Raw genomic sequence first — 19,885 nt, forward strand, 5'->3', positions numbered from 1 at the left:
TTCACGGAGCAGGGCGTACGCAAAGAGCCGGTTGCTGTGGCAACCAGAGCGCGGGCACGAAAGGCGCTGGAAGGCGCTGAGGCGACGGTGGCGGGGGGGGGGGGGGAGGGGGCGGCCGCCTTAGATTGTGTGGTGTGGGGCCTTTCGTTATTTAGACATTTGGCTTGTTCTTAAGAGGGAGAAGCTGTTGTTAGGTAGGGTTGTTTTTTGTTTTCTTCACCGTGCAGCTGTTTTTTTTGTAGTTGAGCAGTTTTCAGTATTCAAAGCGGCGTGTTTCTGTCAGCAGACCCGTTCCCTTGCCGAGGAAGGGGGGAGTCGCCGGTCCTTTCACACAGCCGTTAACGAATTTCTTTTTTATTCTACGGTATTCAGTAGAAAAAGAAAAAAAAATAAGAAGATTCATCAGACAAACCATTCTAGCCTCTTTCATAGCTTCCTAACAATGAACGTGTACTAAAATTGCACTTTCAGGAGTCAGAACAGCATTCAGTCAGTCGTTTTGGTTCGTTAGCTGTCCTGACACCAGGTACAGTCATTTTGGAGTATTTTTAGGGATAAGGAGAATCTTTCCCAGGAAAACCGGGGATGGCAAGCACTCGTATCTCAGCCCAGCTTCCCCCTGATATAGACCCCACAAAAGCTCCTATTGCATTTGGAAGGAGGGCCCTTCCTAAACTGAACGAGGAGATCCAATCTCCTGAGCCGCTGACTCAGCAGCATGCATTGATGGCACTCTGTGATTTGGTCCATGACCCAGAAAAAGTCTACCAGGCAATACAAATAGGTAAGTGGTCTGGTATCAAAAGCTTTGACATGGCAGTGGTGGCTGAGGGGAGGGACACTTTACTCTGGTGCCCTATTTCTTTCCCTGTGGTATCTTTGATGACAGAAAATAGCCATGAAAATTTTGGGGGTTTGATCTCTTACTTGTTTTACCTTAAAAGGTAAAGTATATTATAATACCATATACCCAACAGTTATTTTAAGAGTATACTCACTTTAGGATTTATCAGATGCTCACTACAGGGTCTATTACTCCCTAAATACAAAAGCAGTGCAGAATCATTGAACCTTTTTTCTTGTTTTCTTGTTGTCTAGCTAAATTTTAAGATAGACTAAATAAAATAGAAAAAATATTTGGAAAGGAGGAAAAGTTTTTAGTCATGGTGGAGCAGAGAAAAAATGGTAGCCCTTCTCCTCCCCCCCCACCCCCAGCTTGTTTGCAGCATTATCCAACACAAAATTAAGTCAATGGGAACTTTCTTCTATCCTCACCAGCTGTCAAACCAGCCAATTATTTGGGGGTAGTTATATACATTTTATTTGAATATTAAGATCATTGAGGATTGATGGCATGGCACTTTGACAGTAGGTCTTTAAGTTTCTGCCATACTTGTAGTACGACATTGAGAGTTTCACCTGCAGCACAAAATGAAATTTCTGATTGCTTACACTTCAAATTGTGAGGTAAAAACAAGCGTTGCTCTTTTAAACTAATGCTGAAGGTAAGAAATACTAAAATCAACTATTGTGTCTCAAAGGATTCGTGGAGAACCTGAAGACTTTGCTGCTGCATCATGACAGTACTGTACGACAAAAAACAACAGAAATCCTCTGTATAATGGCCATGCATAATGTTGGCAGGTAGGTATAATTCCAGAATTTACTGAATGGTGTGGGAAGCAATAAAGAAGTTTCTGTAAGAAATAAAAACAGAATTTCTAAGTTTTTTTTAAAAGATAAGAGCAATGTTAATAAAAGTATTCAATTAACATTATGCATCTAGCAAATATTTGAGTTGTATTTTGCTTAGTTAAATCTGTCTTCCAATGCTTGTAGGCAAGGGTTGATACAAAAGGGAGTAATATCTGCCCTCGCTGAGCTCTTCGATGATCCAGTAGATATCTGTCGGAAGAACATGCACCAAGTTTTTGAAATGATGGCAAAATTTCCTGAAGGTAGGGGATTAATCTGTAATTAACTATTCAAATCAGCAAAGGAGATAGGTAGGTGAATTTACCTAAGTTTTTCTTTTCCAGATTTATCTTACCAGTCAATTGCACTGTGCATTCCACAGATTCTCTATTAATGTCTCTTTGACCACAGGCTTTTAGGCACTGTTTCTTAAATGTACTCTTTGATATTGCTTTTAGGTGGTAAATTAAATAAAAAAGACAAAAAACAATTGGGGATGATTCAAGGAACACTGAAGTTTGTATTTTCCAATATTCTATTCAAATATTGTTTGCCCTTCAGTACCAAAAGCTAGATAATACAGTTAAATGGCCTGAAAGGGTAAGATAAAAAATATGATAAATATCACTTAACTTCAAGATGCCAAATTGAGCTAGTCATCCTATACTCCCTGCGCAGGAGACAAATCAGCATCTCCAGGGGCAAAAGGTTTGACCTATCATAGGTGGAAAGCTTAAGATTACATGAATTCTGCTCTGTTGATGTCCATTTATTTCCAGTGAGATAAACAGAAACTAGGTTGATTACATCGGGGTCAGATGTCTAGTTTTTAAATGTTTCATGCATAGATCAAGGAATTTAAGCTGAGAATGTCTAACTCACCACAAGAATAGGTCATTTTACCTATTGTACATGATTATTTTTACCACATACATAGCTTATAGTTTTCTAAATCTTTTGTACACTAGTGGAGTTTATGCAGATTTGTTTCTTTTATATCCAGATTCTACAGTTAATAATCCAAACCTTAGTCTTAAGCCTTACTATTCTAGTTGATGAAAATGTTTGTAGATCAGTAGTAGTTATTAAGCATTCATCCATACATGTTATTACCTCATAATTCAGTTATAAGCCTTATTCCCTGCTGTACTGAACTTTCTGCATAGCTCTAACCTTCAGACTACTAGATATCTAGCCACATCTAATGTAGGAGCTTACCACTTGTCTCCTTTTACTGGTGAAAATTTCAAATGTGTGCACAACGTAAAATTTAGAAATTTCATGGTTTGGGGACTGCTGTACAAAAGATTTTTAAATATGAATTTGAGACTTAAAATGCAAAGAACAGCTAATGTTCTATGTAAACACCTGCACACCTTTAGGTTCTTAGACTTAATGGAAAAAAGTTACATTTTAAATGGCCTTTTCTAATAAAGTTTAACAATTTTATGCTGGCTTTTTGAATGCACTGCACTGATTTGATCTGAAAGTCTATGACAGCAGAGTCAAAGCTGTGGGGTGCAAGCTAGAATTTTGATAGCTGGGAGTTGATACTCATTTTGGCAACAGCAAGGGATAAAGAATCATAAACTAATATTTAATCTTTAATCTGTTATCTCCAAGTCCACTATTACAAGTGTATACTAGCAATATTTAAATGCTTACTCTTAGATTTTTTAAAATGTTTTCTTTAGACTAGTATTTCAATTTGTAGTACATTTTGAAGCAACTGAAGTTAAGGACAGTCAACACAAATTGAATTCTGAAGCGGCTGCAATTGAAATACTTTAGAAATGTGCTTGATACAGTCTGGGAAGAGTGGGAAGACTTGTTTTTTAATCCTTTTAAGGATTTACTTTTAATATTTTAATGGAAGTTGAAGGTATTTTGAAGCTTACCTACTTTTATCTTTTCTAAAATCTACTATACTTATTATTATATGGAACTATTCATTAAGGATGTCTTAGAATGCATTTTTAGCTAATAATTTGATAGTTACCACTTGTGTGAAAGTTTTGGCAGCTATAACAATAACTAGTTTCAGTTCACAGTTTGCTGGAATTTTTATACGGTAAATCTGGTAAGATAATGCAGTGTGTCAGACATTAGTATTAATTTAAGGTTGCAATATAATAGCAGAGTCCTGTTTGAAAATAATAGTATTTTATGGGGAGACTGCCAGTTCAAGTAATTTTTAAGAAAAAGGGTTACATAGAAAGCATTTTATTAAAACCATCATTTCTGTTTAGAGATGTATCGTAGCAGTAAGCAATATTCGCTCTTGGTGGTGCCAAAACATAAAACATTGCTTATTAAGAATTCCACAGAAATCAATGCTTTGTCCAAAGTAGAGGACACATAATGGAGCATCATACTGCTGCTTAGGGATCAAGGACAGGTCTACTACCCTTGTTCCATCTATGTCCCTGCAGACATCTGAATATTTCAGCTTAGTTCAGGAGCCACTGATAGGAACTGTCATGGCTATAAAGTACCTGTTTGGTGATAAGGGGGAAAATACAAGATAATACTGTACAAGGAGGAATCATGTTGCCTCCTGGAGTGAAAGGATTATCAATCCCTGGTGAGCTGAGAACTCAGTAAAAGCTGAGAGCCGGCTACAACTCTCCCTCCCCTCAGGACACTGCCTTTGGTTGAATGCAAAAGATTCACAGCAGCTGAGGTGAGCAGAAGCCTCTGCCACAAAAAGAGCAGCTTCCAAATCCTGTTACAGTCCCAACTTAGTGCAGGTTGCTTACATTTAAAAGAAAGACTACAATTTTGAAGGGCAGCTGATTTTCAGTGACATGAGCTAAGACTGATAGCTGTTTCCTTATTTTACCTTTACCACTTCAGGTACTGGTGGCAGATAAGAATCAGTTTTTTCAAATCAAGTGATCAATAACACAAACTTGTTTGAGGGAGCAGTTTCCAGGAAGTAGCAAAGGGTAATTAGTAGTATGAGGAGAGGAAAAAAAAAAAGCGTATAACTAATTTTTGAATTAGTTATTTGGTAAATTCTGTACATCAGTGCCTTCATTACAGTTTCCTTCTAACTGTAAGTAATGAGAGTTACTCTATTAGAAACTCGGTATCTTTGTTTCGAATACATTTCTTTCCCTTCATTAATCCTCAGCATTTAGCATAATCCTGATGTATTTGCAGTGCTCATGTACTGCATGTTTATGTGGGCCAACTTATCCCCTATATCCTCCCCACCCCCTTCTATTTATGAAGAAATTTAAAGTGGATGTAGAGGAACTCTTTACATCGGTGACGCAGGCAGAACTTTATCTTCTGATCCCATACTCAAATCTCTCAGCAAATGTGATACTGCTCACATTCTCTTTACACTTGGCTTGAATTATTGCTTTTTCAGGTGAAGTTCTCTTCCAACGCTTAATTTCTTCAGCTGTGAAATGATTGCAGGTTTTGACCATTTACTCTGTCAACTTCTGTGCTACTAAAAGCTTTAGAATATAGCTTTTATATATTATGTTTCGACGTATAGAATATTCAGAATAGAAGTCCTTGCCTAGATTAAGTTAGTCTTGCATAGCATTCTCCAGACCAAATTCTTATAGAATATACTTGGATGTTTTTGGAGGGGGAAATAGAAAAAAATGTGCTTCTCAGCCTGTCAGCTACATACAGTCTGTAAAATGAGTGGTGTAGATGCTGAGCTAGCACGTTGTGTTTGAAAGCATCTCTGAGCAGTAACTCTTTACTGGAGATGTTGTTCTGAGGCATGTATTCTTGTTTAGCTACAAAATATAGGACATATGCATATGCCTGTATTTTGTACGTTAAAAATATACATGCCTGCATTTAAGGGGTGGAATATAATTCCTTGAGCAGAATTTTTATTATGGGGTGGAATCACCTACAGATGGTTTCTTACACGAAAAACAGAAAAGTGCTTAAATTGCTTCCTGTGCTATGAGGCAATTTGAGGAATTATCAGGGAGAAGAGCAAATATTTTCCAATAGGTAATAAGAGTCATTATTTCTTTATCTGTGTAATATGTCAAATGAATTGCCTCTGCCTGGTAATTCAGCCATCTTCAGCCAGTCTAGAAGCCATCTGGCTTCCTCTCTTTGTATTTACTTGTACGCTCACATCTAGGTAGTTTTGTAGCAGCTGGAGGAAGTTAGCAACCAATAAAGCATTCCCCAGCTAAATTTCTGATGTTTCCTACAACAGAGGAAATTTCCAGAGCCAAAAATCAATATGCTCCATAGTAGCTGAAAAGGAACATAAGCTGTCCATGCATTTGGCATGGAGTAAAGTTGGTTTTGTTCACTGGAAAGTGGTCAATGACTCCAGCTAGCTCTGTGCCAGGCCACCTGGTCTTTCTCCAGATAGGAGTAATTTAGGAAAATGCGGTTATTTTAAGTGAATCCACTTACAGACTACTTATGATTCCTAAATTTAAAAGTGTATAGCAGCATCCTCCAGTAACAGTGAAATTGTTAAACACCAAAGAGTAGGAAACTCCACCAAGATTGAGAAAACACTGAGGGGTAGGGTAGCATTTCCAGAGGAAAGAACAACTTAATGGCAAGAAATAACAGCCAGAACAAAGACAAAAATAAGATACATGTATGTATTCAATAGAGGATGAAAGAGGCAGCAGAACCAGCAGCAGCAGAAAATGAAGAACATTGGCCAGGAAAAATTACTAGCAAAACTTTTACTCTTTGTGAGAACAGTTAGTTGAGATTCAACATTACTGAGTGTTATGCAATAAGTGACCTGGGCAATAACAACAAAAAAAAGAAGCAGTGAAAAAAAAAATAATCTTTTGCCCAAGGTGTGTTTAATAGTAGAAAAGTTTAATAATTCTTAGCTATAATCTTTTTGTTTTTAAGGGTACTTAACCCTTCTAGGCAGAGATTGAGGTGGGTTGGATGGCACAAGGGATTTTTAAAGCTTGGCAGAACATCCATTTGGGAAAAGTCCAATAGATTAACATTTCTCCTATTTTACTGACCCTCACTATCTCCACTATTCCACCTTTGTAAAATTATAACCAACCAAATCTGTGGATAAGGACTGTTTAAGGATATCTTTTTACCTTTGAAACCTGTTTTGTTGTATGGAATGCAAATGACAGAAGGACAGATGGCATTCTTATTGCAGCAGATGGAACATCTCTTCTGTGAATGTCATTGTTGCCCAGGTGAAGTGAAATCCCAGCTGTATTAATACGTTTTTCAGGTGGCAGTGCACTGCATCACTGATAAACCTGAGAACTGAGGATGTAGATGCAAATTTAATTGCATCATTTGTCTAGGTGAAAGACTGAGAGCCAAGGGATTTCATTTCAGCACCTGTTCACTGTACAGACTTTCTATTTTTAACCTCCCTATACCTCAATTTTTCTTACATAATTGAAAAATATTTTTTTCTATGTAAAACAATTTAACATCTTGAATTCTTCAAATAGAAAACAGTAATCAAACAATAATCATGAATTACTCAGAACATCAAAATCAAAAACATCATAGGAATTAAATTATTAGAAAGTTAATAGCAAGCCATTGTTCTTCAGAGAACATGATTATATGAATTGATTATTTAACTTATTTACTACTTTATTCCTCCCCCTTCCTATGTTTTTCTTATGCTAAATAGGAACATGTGATCAAATGCACTGCTTCCCTTTTTCTTTTCCCTCCCAAAATAATCTTCATTTAATGATAAATCAAGGACTGACTCTTTTTCTTTAGGAAATATCTTTAGTCCTTTGACAAAATATCCTAGGTTCTCCACTTCTGTTGTAGGTTGCCTGTAGTACTTATGTTCTAAGGACCTTCTCAACTGGATAAAGATTTTTATACATAAAATCTCTCTTACCCTCATCAAAATTAACTATGCTTCAGGTTTTGCTTTTCTTACTAAGCTTTCTTATCTTGAAGCCATGCTCTAGAAAAGGCCAGTATTTTTCTTGTTTTATCTTTAACCAGTCCAAAACGACCACAGTACTGCACAAGCCAGAGGTGAAGGAGACATACCATCCCATAGTCCAAACATTGAGAAAAGGAAGTCCACGCTCATTTTATACCTTTTTCACAATTATCTAATGATAGTACATTACACTATAGCAAACACTTTAGACTAGGAACACCACATAAGATCTCAAGTACTTCAACAGTAAACCAGTATTAAGGGATTCTGGTCGTGCTCTGTGGATTGTACTATCAATTATCATATTTAGCTTTTAGTAAACTCACCAAGTCAAGCAGCCTGACTATAAATACCACAAGCAAGTAATAGCACCTCCTTATTTCCAGGAAGAGCTAAATACTCCCTGCCTGGCATACCAAACCTTTTATACCCCTGAGGTGCAGCCTCATTGGCTCTTTTACTTCTGTCCTTCAGGTGTAACTGTTAACAGGGCATGCTTAAAGGAGCTCTATGACTTCAGTACAGGGATAAAATACCTCATTACAAAATTAGATGGATTTTTTCCATTACTGATTACATCTGGACTGAAGACTTTTCTAGTCTTAACCCATGACTTGAGCCTCTGAGAACCTTTTTGGTTCCAGTTGTATTCTCTAGTAAGGTTGAAAATGATTACCGCTTGAACCACTGCCTTCAAGTGAATTGTAGTTCTCTTGGCAGTCACAGCTCGCAACTAACTTAATACTTGATGTCACTTAGAAAAAAGCTAGTTTGAATTTAGATATCCTCAAACAGTTCAAAAGGAGGATTCTTAAATACAAGGTGAGAAAGGTTAGGACTTTTTGATGTATTCTGTAGAAATACTGAGAAATAAAGGAATGAAACTATCCAGGCACTGTAAAGTACTTTCAGCTGGTCTTAGAAACCATTAGTGGCGTGAGGGTTTTAAGTCAAATTCTGTTTAAACTCCAGGGATATTATTTGCCTAGCACTTTCTAACAAGTGAAGTTAAGCAAATAAAACAAGAAGCCTCCTATAAGACTGATACGCTGTTTCTACAAGAGTTGCAACTTTTCTTACATCCAGACTTTTAAAGATTTCAGTTAGAGGATGTTCTTAAGGAACCTTGTTATACTCTGAATTGATGGAATTTTCAGGAGAACTTCAATGACAAAACATCAATGACCTTATATAAGCACTTTTAAAAAAAACATTTTTTTTTAAGTGCCCATAAAAAATACTTATATGCTTTAAAGCCTATCTTTCAAAAGTATGTGCCAGACAGAAGTTCATATTGGTGTTTGGAGGCACACAGAGTTCAGCAGTACAAAAATGTGGACTTACCATATTTTTCACTTTTTAAATAGAGGTTTAGGAGACTAACTTCATGCACTATTCAAAAATTTATATATATATGCTTATGCCTAGATTTGTATTTCTAAGCACAGAGATTGTGAAAATCATCAGTGCAAAGTGCCTGCTTGTGTAAGGCAATATGTGGGTAAGCTTCAGAAGTTTCTTTCCTGTAGCTTCATCTTAATCTTGATCTATGACTTCTCTCCTAAAATTGCTACTATCTCCTTAAAGTATCCAACAAGAACAACATGCAGTCAGAATTTGTGAAGATATTAAGTGGGAAGACATCCCCTAAAACTATCTGAGTTGCTCAAGATTGAAATTTGCTGGATGTTTGTGAATAAACTGAAGAAAACATTCTAGAGCAAATTAACAAAATTCAGCAGTCTGTCACAGAGGAATCAAAGGTTTGCAAACATTACCCAATTAAGGAACAGCTGTATCATAACACTAAGTAATGAACACACTATAGACAAGTTGTGTATCATTTGAATTATTTATTTTTTAAGTGGACAATTTAAATGTTGATGTTATTAACCATTTTGTTTTAAGTTTCTTGGAGCCCTTGGCTGAGATTTCTTGCACTAATCATAGTACATAGGGGGAACAAAAGTAGAAGGATATTTTCCAGTGTGCATGTGTGTCTGTGTCTCTGTGTACGTATGTGCTTTACAATTATCAAACATATATTTACACACCAACTTTACACTGAAGTCTTTAAGAAGTCTTTTCTATGGCAGGGGAAAGAATCAACTGACCAAAGACTTGGGTCTATATGATCCATTTGAGATTTTCCAGTATAGTCCCACAGAGCTTCTTATGCATTCAAACCTTTGCCGGAATGTTACTCCATCCAGTAGTGTTTCTTTATGAGATGAAACCTGGAGCTGAGGAACGCATCTCTTCAGTTTCCTTGACTTCACTAAACTGTAAATAATTTAAATTATTAAATTGAAATATCAAGACATTTAGTTATTGTTCATATCGCTCATCTTTAACCTTCTAATAATACATCACATTTTAAAATAATGAAAAACCCAACAGAAGACGACTTTGGAGGCTATATAATACACAGTCACCATGGCTCCTGCTTCTTGGGAAATCTGTTACAATAGTACGATTCCCATAAGTTATTTGGAGCAGTGGAACAGAATTGTCTGTTGGCAACTTTCACATTCAGCAGTCCAGACACTACAACAATAATTTAAAAAACTGCTTTGTGATTTGTTTTTATTATCTGTATTAAAAAAGGAACACTAACCGACTTCTTAAATATATTTTTTTTTGTGAAACACCACAAGATTTGGCAAAAAAAGATGTAAAAGAAGACTGTTTCGATGTATAAAACTCCTTAGCAGTAGAAGAAACACTGACCTTAATTTGGCCTATTCAGAGATTCATTTTTTGTAGTTTTGCTGCATATTTTGAAGCCTTAAAGAGCAGAAAGGGCTGATAGTCAGTTTGGAAATCACAAAACAGTTGCACACCAACAATTCCTTTAGCAGGCAAGGTGTCCATGATAAAGTAAAGCAGAAGTGTGTACATAGTATATGCTGTGAGTCATGTGCATACATGATGTACATGTGTTTAGTTTGGCTGTGTGTACCAGTACTGTGGGTGCATGCCCATTCTCTACAACTTTAAGTAGTATTTTGCTTAAACACTCTTGTTTGTAGCTTCTGATTTGAACTAGTTTTTCTCCCCAACACAACCATTCTGCTCCACACCATGCAAATGAGTTCATCTGTCACTCACCAGCTTTATATCTTCATGTCAGTAAAATTTTAGGACAACTGGATGAAGAATTATTTCTTACACAGAACATGATAACACTCCCACTGTAGGAAATGGAATGAAACAAATGGAATAAAAGTGCAGTGACTGTGGTGAAAACATCTCCACAGAGTTAGGCCTCAACCTCTTTTTTTCTTTTTGTTTGGATTTGTGTGTGTGTGTGTGTGTGTGTGTGTAGTTTATTTTTCATTTGGGGGGGATTTGTTTGTTGTTTTTTGTGTGTGTGTGTGTGTGTGTGTATGTGTGATTTTTTAGAGAGGAGACTTTCACTCTCCAAAGCATATATTTGTGAAAAATAATGTAACAGGCTAAGGGGGCATAAGAGGAACTGTGTACATACATCAGATTTCCCCTTTTTTCTCCTTGGGCTACTAAGCATTGCCCCATTTTTTCCACTAGAAGTGGAAGTTGTTAGCCTCTTATTTAATCGCTTCGGTAAAACAGATTAAGCCCAAGGATTCTTAGCAGAGGCCAATATATTTGAGATTGTTCTGAATGATGACATCTGTCACTGCATCAAAGACAAATTGGATGTTACTGGTATCAGTGGCGCAGGTGAAGTGTGAGTAGATCTCCTTGGTTTCCTTGTTGCGATTCAAGTCCTCAAACTGGCGCTGGATGTAGACTGCTGCCTCCTCGTAAGTGTTTTGGCCTTTATATTCAGGAAAGCAGACTGTTAAGGGGATACGCCGGATTTTTTCTGCCAGCAGATCTTTCTTGTTCAAAAAAAGGATGAGGGAAGTGTTGATAAACCAATTGTTGTTGCAGATGGAATCAAAGAGACGCAAACTTTCTGCCATTCGACTCTGTAGGAGAGAAAACAAGGTCAATAATAGTCTTGTAGCATAACTGTGGAGAGCAGATGGAGTGCATTATTATGCCTGTTAATGTACAAAATCTGCTTATAGAATGAACTTTGTTCTGTTTGGTGACTGTCCATCTTACCTGAGCATGAAATTTCAGGAACCTTAGTTCACTTATTTTGTTACAACACATTTCACAAGAGACTGGCTCTTATTTATTTATTTATTTTAATAATTGACAACTATGAGGGCAAGTCTAAAACTAAATGTTTTGAAACAATAAGTGTAACTTGGGAAAAGATGGTTGAGTTCAAAATCAGGTTAGCAATATAAACATTTTTTTAAAAGGGATAATTAATTTCTAAGATTTTCACACTACTGAAAGATTCTGTGGTTGAAGTTTTAAAGGTTAAAATACTATAGCACGATTATAACACTACATCATTAGATGTGTGGTTTAGCACACCGTACACACTCCAACATTTTCTTGGCCTCACTTCTCTCCATTGTAAAATAGTGAACTTGGAAGAGTACATGAGAAAAGGAACCACATTCTAGTATGGTGAGAATACTTGTATGGTGTATACTTAAAGGTAAAAGCTGAAATTGGCCAGACATGTTTAACATCTTTCTGTCTGCTGCTCTGAACAGGCATTTCTATTGATGACCAATGTAGGATGACCAACACAGTTGCATATTTGGAAGTAACAATTCAATGCTGCTCTAAGCTGAAAGGAGAAATTGCTGGAAATCATCGGCCTTTTTGGTACTTCCTGAGCACCGCTCCTGCCGGTACTGCTGGTGCAGCTGGAGCTGTCCATGGTACTCGGTGCTCACAGAAGGCTGAGGTTACTGGGAACAGAACGTTTTGAAAAGTATTTGAGCTGAATAAAATAAAGATTGTTGTATTGTCAAAAGTGAATACAGAAATATCTCAATCAAGCATTTTTGCTAAAGGTCGGTGTTTTCCAGCATGTTCCAATATTTAGTCAGATGTTTGTCTACATGAAACATTTCTGAGGCATGCACTCATATTTTCTCTCTAAAGGAAAGCTATTACAATTAAGCAATAAGGTTTCATTCCAATCTTTTTCAATATCCAGCAATAGTTTTTCTTAATAAAACTATACACTGGAATAAGTGGACCTTTATTCTTTCCCAGTTCAGCTTTGTTCCTGTACTGCTGAAAGTGGGAAAAGGCTGTATTCATGAAAGGGCTTAAAATAAATTCATATTTTTATTTTTTTTCTGTACAGCAAATGCATTAGGAAATAAGTATAGAAACAAACATACACAAAACAACATATTTTAGTAAATCACTCACGCTGTCCTGGTTACAAATCAGAATAACTTCTGCCTAGCAATAACATTTGATCACATAAAATAATATCCTTCTGGAGTTTATTATGGTTCCACAAAAACAAAATGAGAAGATTAAGTAAAATCACCATAGTTATATTTCTTGGGGATTAGCGTATCTAAAATGACTAAATGACTTGACAGAACGATTCCCTTTACCTTTCAGTGCTCCAACCTGAATCATAAATGAAAATGGTTTCCATGGGTAGGTCCTTACGCTGTTGCGTGGAGGCTTATTCCTTTTTCTGTGACATTTCCATACAAATAGAAGTCTTGAATAAAAATTTTATAGTAATTACTTGTGCTTTCCTCAGTTACACTCATTTTTATATTAAAGAAATGTGTAATGAATGTTTATTTGATACACTTCCAAACAGGCTTGAAATTCTCTCTTAAACCCATTATAAAGGGCTTAAATAGCTTAAGGACACACAAGTTCGTCCACAAACAAAACAATCTGAGAGGGCATCATAGGTAGAGCAAAGGCAAAGGGTCTTCATTTTGATAGCTTAATAAAGTTACCCTTCTGAATTAAAGTCTGGGAGGGAGAGACAGTTTAGCTTTTATGTTAGCCTTAGATTTTCCCTGAGAGACTATAGATCAGCTGTAACACCAAGAATATTAAACTGGTATATTTTTGTTGCATTTACAGGCCTCATAGATTTATATTCATATGCAATTCAAGCAATGCAACAGTGACCAGATTCTGTGTTTCACATTTGGGGATTTGATTGTGATTAGATATGTTATCTTTTTTTTCTTTTTCTAATAAATACATGCATTTAAGAATAAATTGCTACAGTACGTATGATAAAGAACTGTAATAGTACAACAAAGTACAATTTAAGAAACTATTACAGAAATTATATAGATTTGGAAGATATTACAGGTTCTGAGATGTAGATAACAGGCTGAAAATTTGAATTCTTTCAGTAACGTGTTTAATTTCTTCTTCTTTTTATTTTAACTATTTTATTTTAACTGTTTATCTATTTGCTAGTTATTACTTCTTGAAAGTTTAGGTCAACTAATTTTTCAGCTTGATGATATGCTGTTAGGTATTTTAAACTCCATGCGCCATTTTCATATCAGTTACCAAAGAGTGAGTTACACTTTTTCAACATTCCCTTCTTAAAGAAAAAATAAAAATAATAATAATTAAAAAAGCTATAAACATCTATGAATTTGCTGACTTCAGAGGAGTCATCAGAGGAAGAGCAATTCTCTGCTTTTAAACTTTTTATATAGGGATATGCCTTGCTATCTGAAAGTAGGAGCAGATGATTTGATATTTTTTATTTAAGTAGAAGAAAAATAATACTGCAAATGTCTAGTAAAAATCCTAGAGATTACTGAAACCTGATTTCTCAGTTTTTCCAAAGGCATAATGAATCGGTTTATACAGAACTTACATTTTTCAAGAAGTGCAGTTTCTTGAAAACAAACAAACAAAAAGCCTCGAACCAACTCAAGCCTAACAGTTTTACTGTGGTCAAAAGTATTTTGAATTGGCAGAAACAGAGCACTGCAGGGTTCCTCAAAGGATCATGTATAGCATGTGTTACTCCTAACATGTTTTTATATTATTCTTTAGTCTTTTTCTCAGACCTTCTCCATTTATATCTGTTGACTGATCTCTCAACAAACAAAATACATTAATCAAAAGCTACAAATAGGTAGACACTGATAATTTTCTTAGAATCGCATAGATTTTTAGCTGAATTCCTCAAAGCACAGAAGCAGTATTAACTTAAGACTGATCAACTGGTGAACCACAGACACATTTCAATCTGTGGAATGTTTTGGTGTGTCCAGTTTTCAAGCCCTTCTCATGCATCTGTCATGGACATGGGCTGTCATACATGCCCAGATCCTGGCATTAATTTTGGAAACTGTTGCCAGATCTATGTCATTCCGCAGGAAGCAACTTGTTTTCAGAAATCCCTCTTGTAACAAACAACAGAAGAAAAAATTGACTTCTTGCATTTATCCCTGATATAAAATACAAGCATTCTTCCCAACTGAAATAGAAAACTATTTGCTTTTTGATAGACTTCTGTGCTCAGTATTCGTTTATCATGTTGATGCAAAGAACATAAATTTTGCAAAAGTGCACAATGCTATTTAGATTCATCTATCTTTGTATTTATTGTATTTCCTGCAAATAAGAAGACTGAACTGGGCAGGCTAGAAAACAGCTATGCATTTTATCACTCTTTATATAAACACATTATGTCAGATATATTTGTCAAGTACATTTAGAGAATCAACATGGTTTCTTTTTTATAATTTACTAACAGAAAGCAGTGAAAATAAGGAATCAGAGCCAATACACAGAATTATTTGCAGATTTGTATTGTGTATAACGTAATATATTCCTCCTACCAAATGAATGTGCCATAGCATACAGTGGCAGTGTTCTCACTGTGCCAACAGATATGATACGTTGAATGTTTATGTACTTTGGATACTGGTTCTAAAACCACTGTAATGCTTAACTAATTTCTAGCATTCCAACCTGTTCTTCTGCAATAATTAACTCTTTTGTTCTCTTCTAACGTCAACCTGTAATTACTTTACTGTTTAACTAGTATTAGCTGCCCGTTCCATACAGATTATTCTTCAGGTATTGCATTCCTTTTTATATTCAACAATTTTTGCTTCTAAGGGCAGACAGGCTTCATGATAAAAAAAAAAAAAGTCAATTTTGTTTATAAGATTATTAGCAAATATGTGTGTGTTCCATCTGTCTGACTTGTGCTTGGGGGGATAAAAATAAAATAGTCTCCACGTATTTTTGTTGTTGTCTGACTGAAGTATGGTGGCCATCATTTCCGTTCAGAAATTTGGAGGCGAGAAGCTGATTTTGGCTTTTAATAGAAGAAAGGATACATTGGGCCTGAAAAAAAATTTGACCCCTTAAAATGTATAGTTGCTGAAACACAAGGAGACTGTTTTACCTGAGCTTTTCATATTACCTCTTTCTTATACTTTTCTTATACTTTTTCTTACTATTTCTGTTAAAATTCCTTATCATTTGCTGTGGATCAACTTGGTCAGAACCACTTCCTCTATTCTCCAAGTTCCGTTAAGACACTGATTTAGTGATTTTAATTAATAATTCTGTGTTTATAGATGAAACCAAGGACTTTTGTCAGTTTCTGGTTATTTTAAAAGCCCCAGGAGCACAGGGGGCATCCTATGATGGCTGACACTGCCACAGCAGCAGTGTATAGCCATGTCCAAGTCTAGATCACAGGCCTTTTAAGACATACGGAATTGTAAGTAAAATTATACAATTTCTACATGTTTTTTGTTTGCTTCTTCCTTTGTAAAGGTGGGAAAGGTGGGATCATTTGACACTTGAACCTACTTTATATACAGACAGATCTATAGATGTAAAAATGTGACTTAAAAAATCTGTTTGAGGGTTTGTGCTTTACTTTCCACGATGCAAATCATGACACAACACATAATCCACAAAAACGTCACAGCTCTGTTTCCAAAGAATCATGTTTTTCTTTCCTTTTCTGAATCTGTATCAGATAAAACCTTACAAGAATTTTTTAGCTTACTTGAAATGCTTTTGCTACTAATTGTCTGGAAGAAAAAATGTTTTCGAGCTAATGTAGGTTTTTGGCAATCTCTCAGAACATTCATGCCAGCAGGATATTGCATTTTAAGAGGTTTGTGTTTATTACTTTATTTTGTAGTGAATCATAATACTGACACTTTTCTACCAAATCTTCTGTTGGAGTTCAAGGACAAAATTAGAATTAAAACTCTTCCATAAATTGTAAAGTGTAACAAATGCTTACAGGGGCACTGACAGTTTTAAGCTAATGTAAACCTGACAATGTCGTTAGAAAAAAGAGCAGTATATGTTAGAATGTGTTAAAGAATGTGCATATGCATAAGAAGGAAGAAACTGAATTTATAGACATTTTGCTTTATCTCCTGTGAAATTTTTTGCATAGACATATCTGAGCTATAAAATCTTGTCAATAAGCGTAGGAGTGCATCAATATTACCCAGAACACATTAGTAAGAGAGACTGAAAAGAGAGGAAAATTCTAGTTGCTGAAAAGACAATAAAACATGAAAGTGGTAATAACCACTTCTAGCCTTACACATTCAACCTTAATTTGTGCATGGATGTTGCAGGGCTGGACAATGTAATTATTAAAGGTGAGAATTTTTTCACAACTTGCATACAAAAATATTTTAACTATGGATTAAACTCTTAGTGTTCTTACTGTTCTTCAGTTTGTCCCCTTTCTGCATAAAATACTCATGCTCTTGTCCCTGGTAGAGTAACTATCTCACCAGTGAGGTGAATGCTTACTTTGGTCTCTCTTCTTGGAGACTACATTCCAAAACATATCATCCACTCTTCTCTCTTTTTCTTATTTGAGAAATACTTGCTTAGTAGCATCAGTATGTACAATTCCAGGAAATTCATACCAGAATTTCTGTTTGAAGAGTATGCAATGTAAATTAAACAGACCACAAAGGGAGACATAGAACTAGATATGGAAATAATTTCAGGAAACTAGATGTTTCAGAGAGAGGGAATGATGTAAACAAATACGGTTCAAAAGATGGAAAGGATAAAGAGGGAGCTACAGAGAACTGGACCAGAGATAAGTACAGATGTAAGTTTGTAAAGAGCTACAAAATTATTTTGCAAATTTTGATAGCTAGCGGATACAAATAAAGGGATTCTGTCAACAACGAAGGGGTGTCTCAGTTGGAGTTTTGGAAAAGAAAGACATTTTCTTGTTGAAATTTGACTTTTTAGGATGTTAGGAAGCTTCTTGTACATAAGAGAAGCCAGAAGGAGAGAAGAGTTGAAACGTAACTGAGAAAACATTGAGGATTACTCAGATACAAGTTGATCAAAAATGCATCCCTACAGTAAGGAGTAGTGTAGGGAAGCTGAAGACAAGATTTCACATACATTTGCTCTAGCAGTAGTAGGAGTTCAAATAACCCTACCCCACCCAGCCTACTTTTCTGTCTATGCTGCATCCTCTGTTTTGCTGGCATAATTCCTGTCAGGGCCACCGAGGGAGTCTGTTCATGCAATTTACTGGAACAAAGAAAAGTCTAACAAAAAAATAAAACAAAAAAAAAAGGAAAGGAAAAGAAAAGAAAAAAGTAACATTGTTACACTCCCTCTTTAATCCGCAGCTTTTGCAAGAAAAAAGCACCTAGCAGTCTATCTTGTTCCTAAGAGCCTTTAGAGAAATAGTCTTGCAAATACCTTTGGTACACTAAGCTGATATCCTGTCCAAATGACTAAAATGTCTCATCAAAATGGAAACTACCCTGTGTCAGCAGGGTCTTTGTCAGAATTTAGCTGCATGTACTCAAGGTCAGCTCTGCCACAGGGCAGCTTTGTAACCCTCAAAAAGAGCTGTAAGATTTGTTGGAAGCCTGCACTTTTATCCTGCAGCTACTTTGAAGCTGAGGCGCTCACCCTTGGTCTTTGCCTGAGTTATGTTGCTGCTGTGTCTATACCTGACCATGTCCCTCACTGATCCCCTGACGTGACTTTCTGGCTTGGTTCCAGACCTGCCTCATTGCTTTGGAGTTATCTAGCAGTCTGGACTGTTGGTTGAATCCGATACCTCTGATGGACCTGCTCTGCTCTTCTTTGGGTACTGGGGGACTGCATCGTTCATCAGAGGTTACTGCCTGCCTTCCTGTCACCCTTGGCTCATCTTCTCTTTTAGAGGAGCTCATTCTTGCTGCTTCTTTACACCCTTTTACGCCTCAGATTTTGTTTAACATCCTGTGTAAGGGAGAAGAATGCTTGTTAGAGCTGGCTGCACAATATTGACACTAGAACATAGGGGCTTAGGGGCTTTTTTAATTCAAACTTAAGTTTAATAAATCTAAAAGGGTGTTAAGATCTTAGTGATTCCAAGGGAGACCACCTGATTCATAGAACCTTTCTGTTCTACAGTACTAGAGTTGCAATTCAAAAAATCCTTCTGCTCACCTACAAGGAGGATATATCCTTAATTCCTCTTATTTACCTGAATGTCCTTCTAAACACACAGACACGGCCACTTAGTAAATGTAATTATATTTCTCAAGTGCAACCACAGTGGCTGGAACAAAGCTGAGAAGTGAATAAGCAGAGGCTCTTGCTAACACCACGCCTGAAATTACTTTCCAGCTAAACTGATGATGAACCACTTTATAGATTTTTCAAATGGACCTAGAAGTGCAGTTAAGAGTAATTTAAAGACAGGGAAGATGAATAATTTTTCATCAACATGAGTTCTAACAGTAAAACACCAGAGGCAGCAGCCATTATCAAGGAAGGTAAAAACTCACAGTAAAGAACCTTAGCTGAAGGTTTTTCTTAATATCACTGGAGAAAAGGGAAGGCTAATTTGGTTAACAATGTAACAATGTTTGTGGATGATTAGAAAAAAATACATTTATGAGGAAAGGAAAATTAGCAGCAATGCAAAAATTATGTGAAACAATCTAAATATGTATTGTTATTGAGGATAAAACTATTCATAAAGGGAATGGGATTCAGGGTCAGGATTCAGACAGGACAGAATATCAGAAAATTCTAGAAGAAATCTCTAATAGTCTTGGGAGGAAGATGGTTGCCAAGTTGTGGGAGTTGCTGAAGCAATAAAATTCAGCAGCATGGTTCTGAGCAATTAAACAATAAATTGCTGAAAGCACAGTAGAATTTGTGTGGAATACTGAAACGTCACTCAACCATTACTGTAATTAGGTCAGATAGTGTAAAAGTCTACAGTACAGAGAAATCAAAATCAGCTGACATGTTTTAGGTGAGGGCAGTGATTAATGAATATATATCCCTCCCAAATTTGAAAACCAAATTTCTAGAATTTTAACAGTAAAACAGATTAGCCAGAACAGTGATTAAGATAATAGGATTTGGATTTTGTTATGATAATAACCTTAATCAATG

At 36.1% G+C, this 19,885-nt stretch overlaps 2 protein-coding genes across 8 annotated transcripts in view; one reads left to right on the top strand and one right to left on the bottom strand.

The window, feature by feature from the left end:
- The first annotated feature begins 352 nt into the window (after positions 1–352).
- RSPH14 (radial spoke head 14 homolog) overlaps positions 353–19,885 on the top strand; it is a 95,488-nt gene continuing 75,955 nt past the window's right edge. The window contains exons 1-3 of the mRNA XM_080560112.1: positions 353–784; positions 1,542–1,644; positions 1,840–1,958. Coding sequence (XP_080416238.1) covers positions 586–784; positions 1,542–1,644; positions 1,840–1,958 — 421 coding nt within the window. The 5' untranslated portion in view covers positions 353–585. The remainder of the gene's footprint in view (positions 785–1,541; positions 1,645–1,839; positions 1,959–19,885) is intronic.
- GNAZ (G protein subunit alpha z) overlaps positions 9,440–19,885 on the bottom strand; it is an 87,568-nt gene continuing 77,122 nt past the window's right edge. For 6 of the 7 annotated variants that reach the window (XM_080560107.1, XM_080560105.1, XM_080560103.1 and 3 more), the window contains one exon: positions 9,440–11,562. In XM_080560107.1, the coding sequence (XP_080416233.1) occupies positions 11,218–11,562 (345 nt within the window). In that variant the 3' untranslated portion in view covers positions 9,440–11,217. The remainder of the gene's footprint in view (positions 11,563–19,885) is intronic. The other variant, XR_013940447.1, reaches the window with a different exon arrangement.

This window comes from Anser brachyrhynchus (genome assembly GCF_964034855.1).
Source record: "Anser brachyrhynchus genome assembly, chromosome: 17".
In the NCBI taxonomy this organism is placed as follows: domain Eukaryota; kingdom Metazoa; phylum Chordata; class Aves; order Anseriformes; family Anatidae; genus Anser; species Anser brachyrhynchus.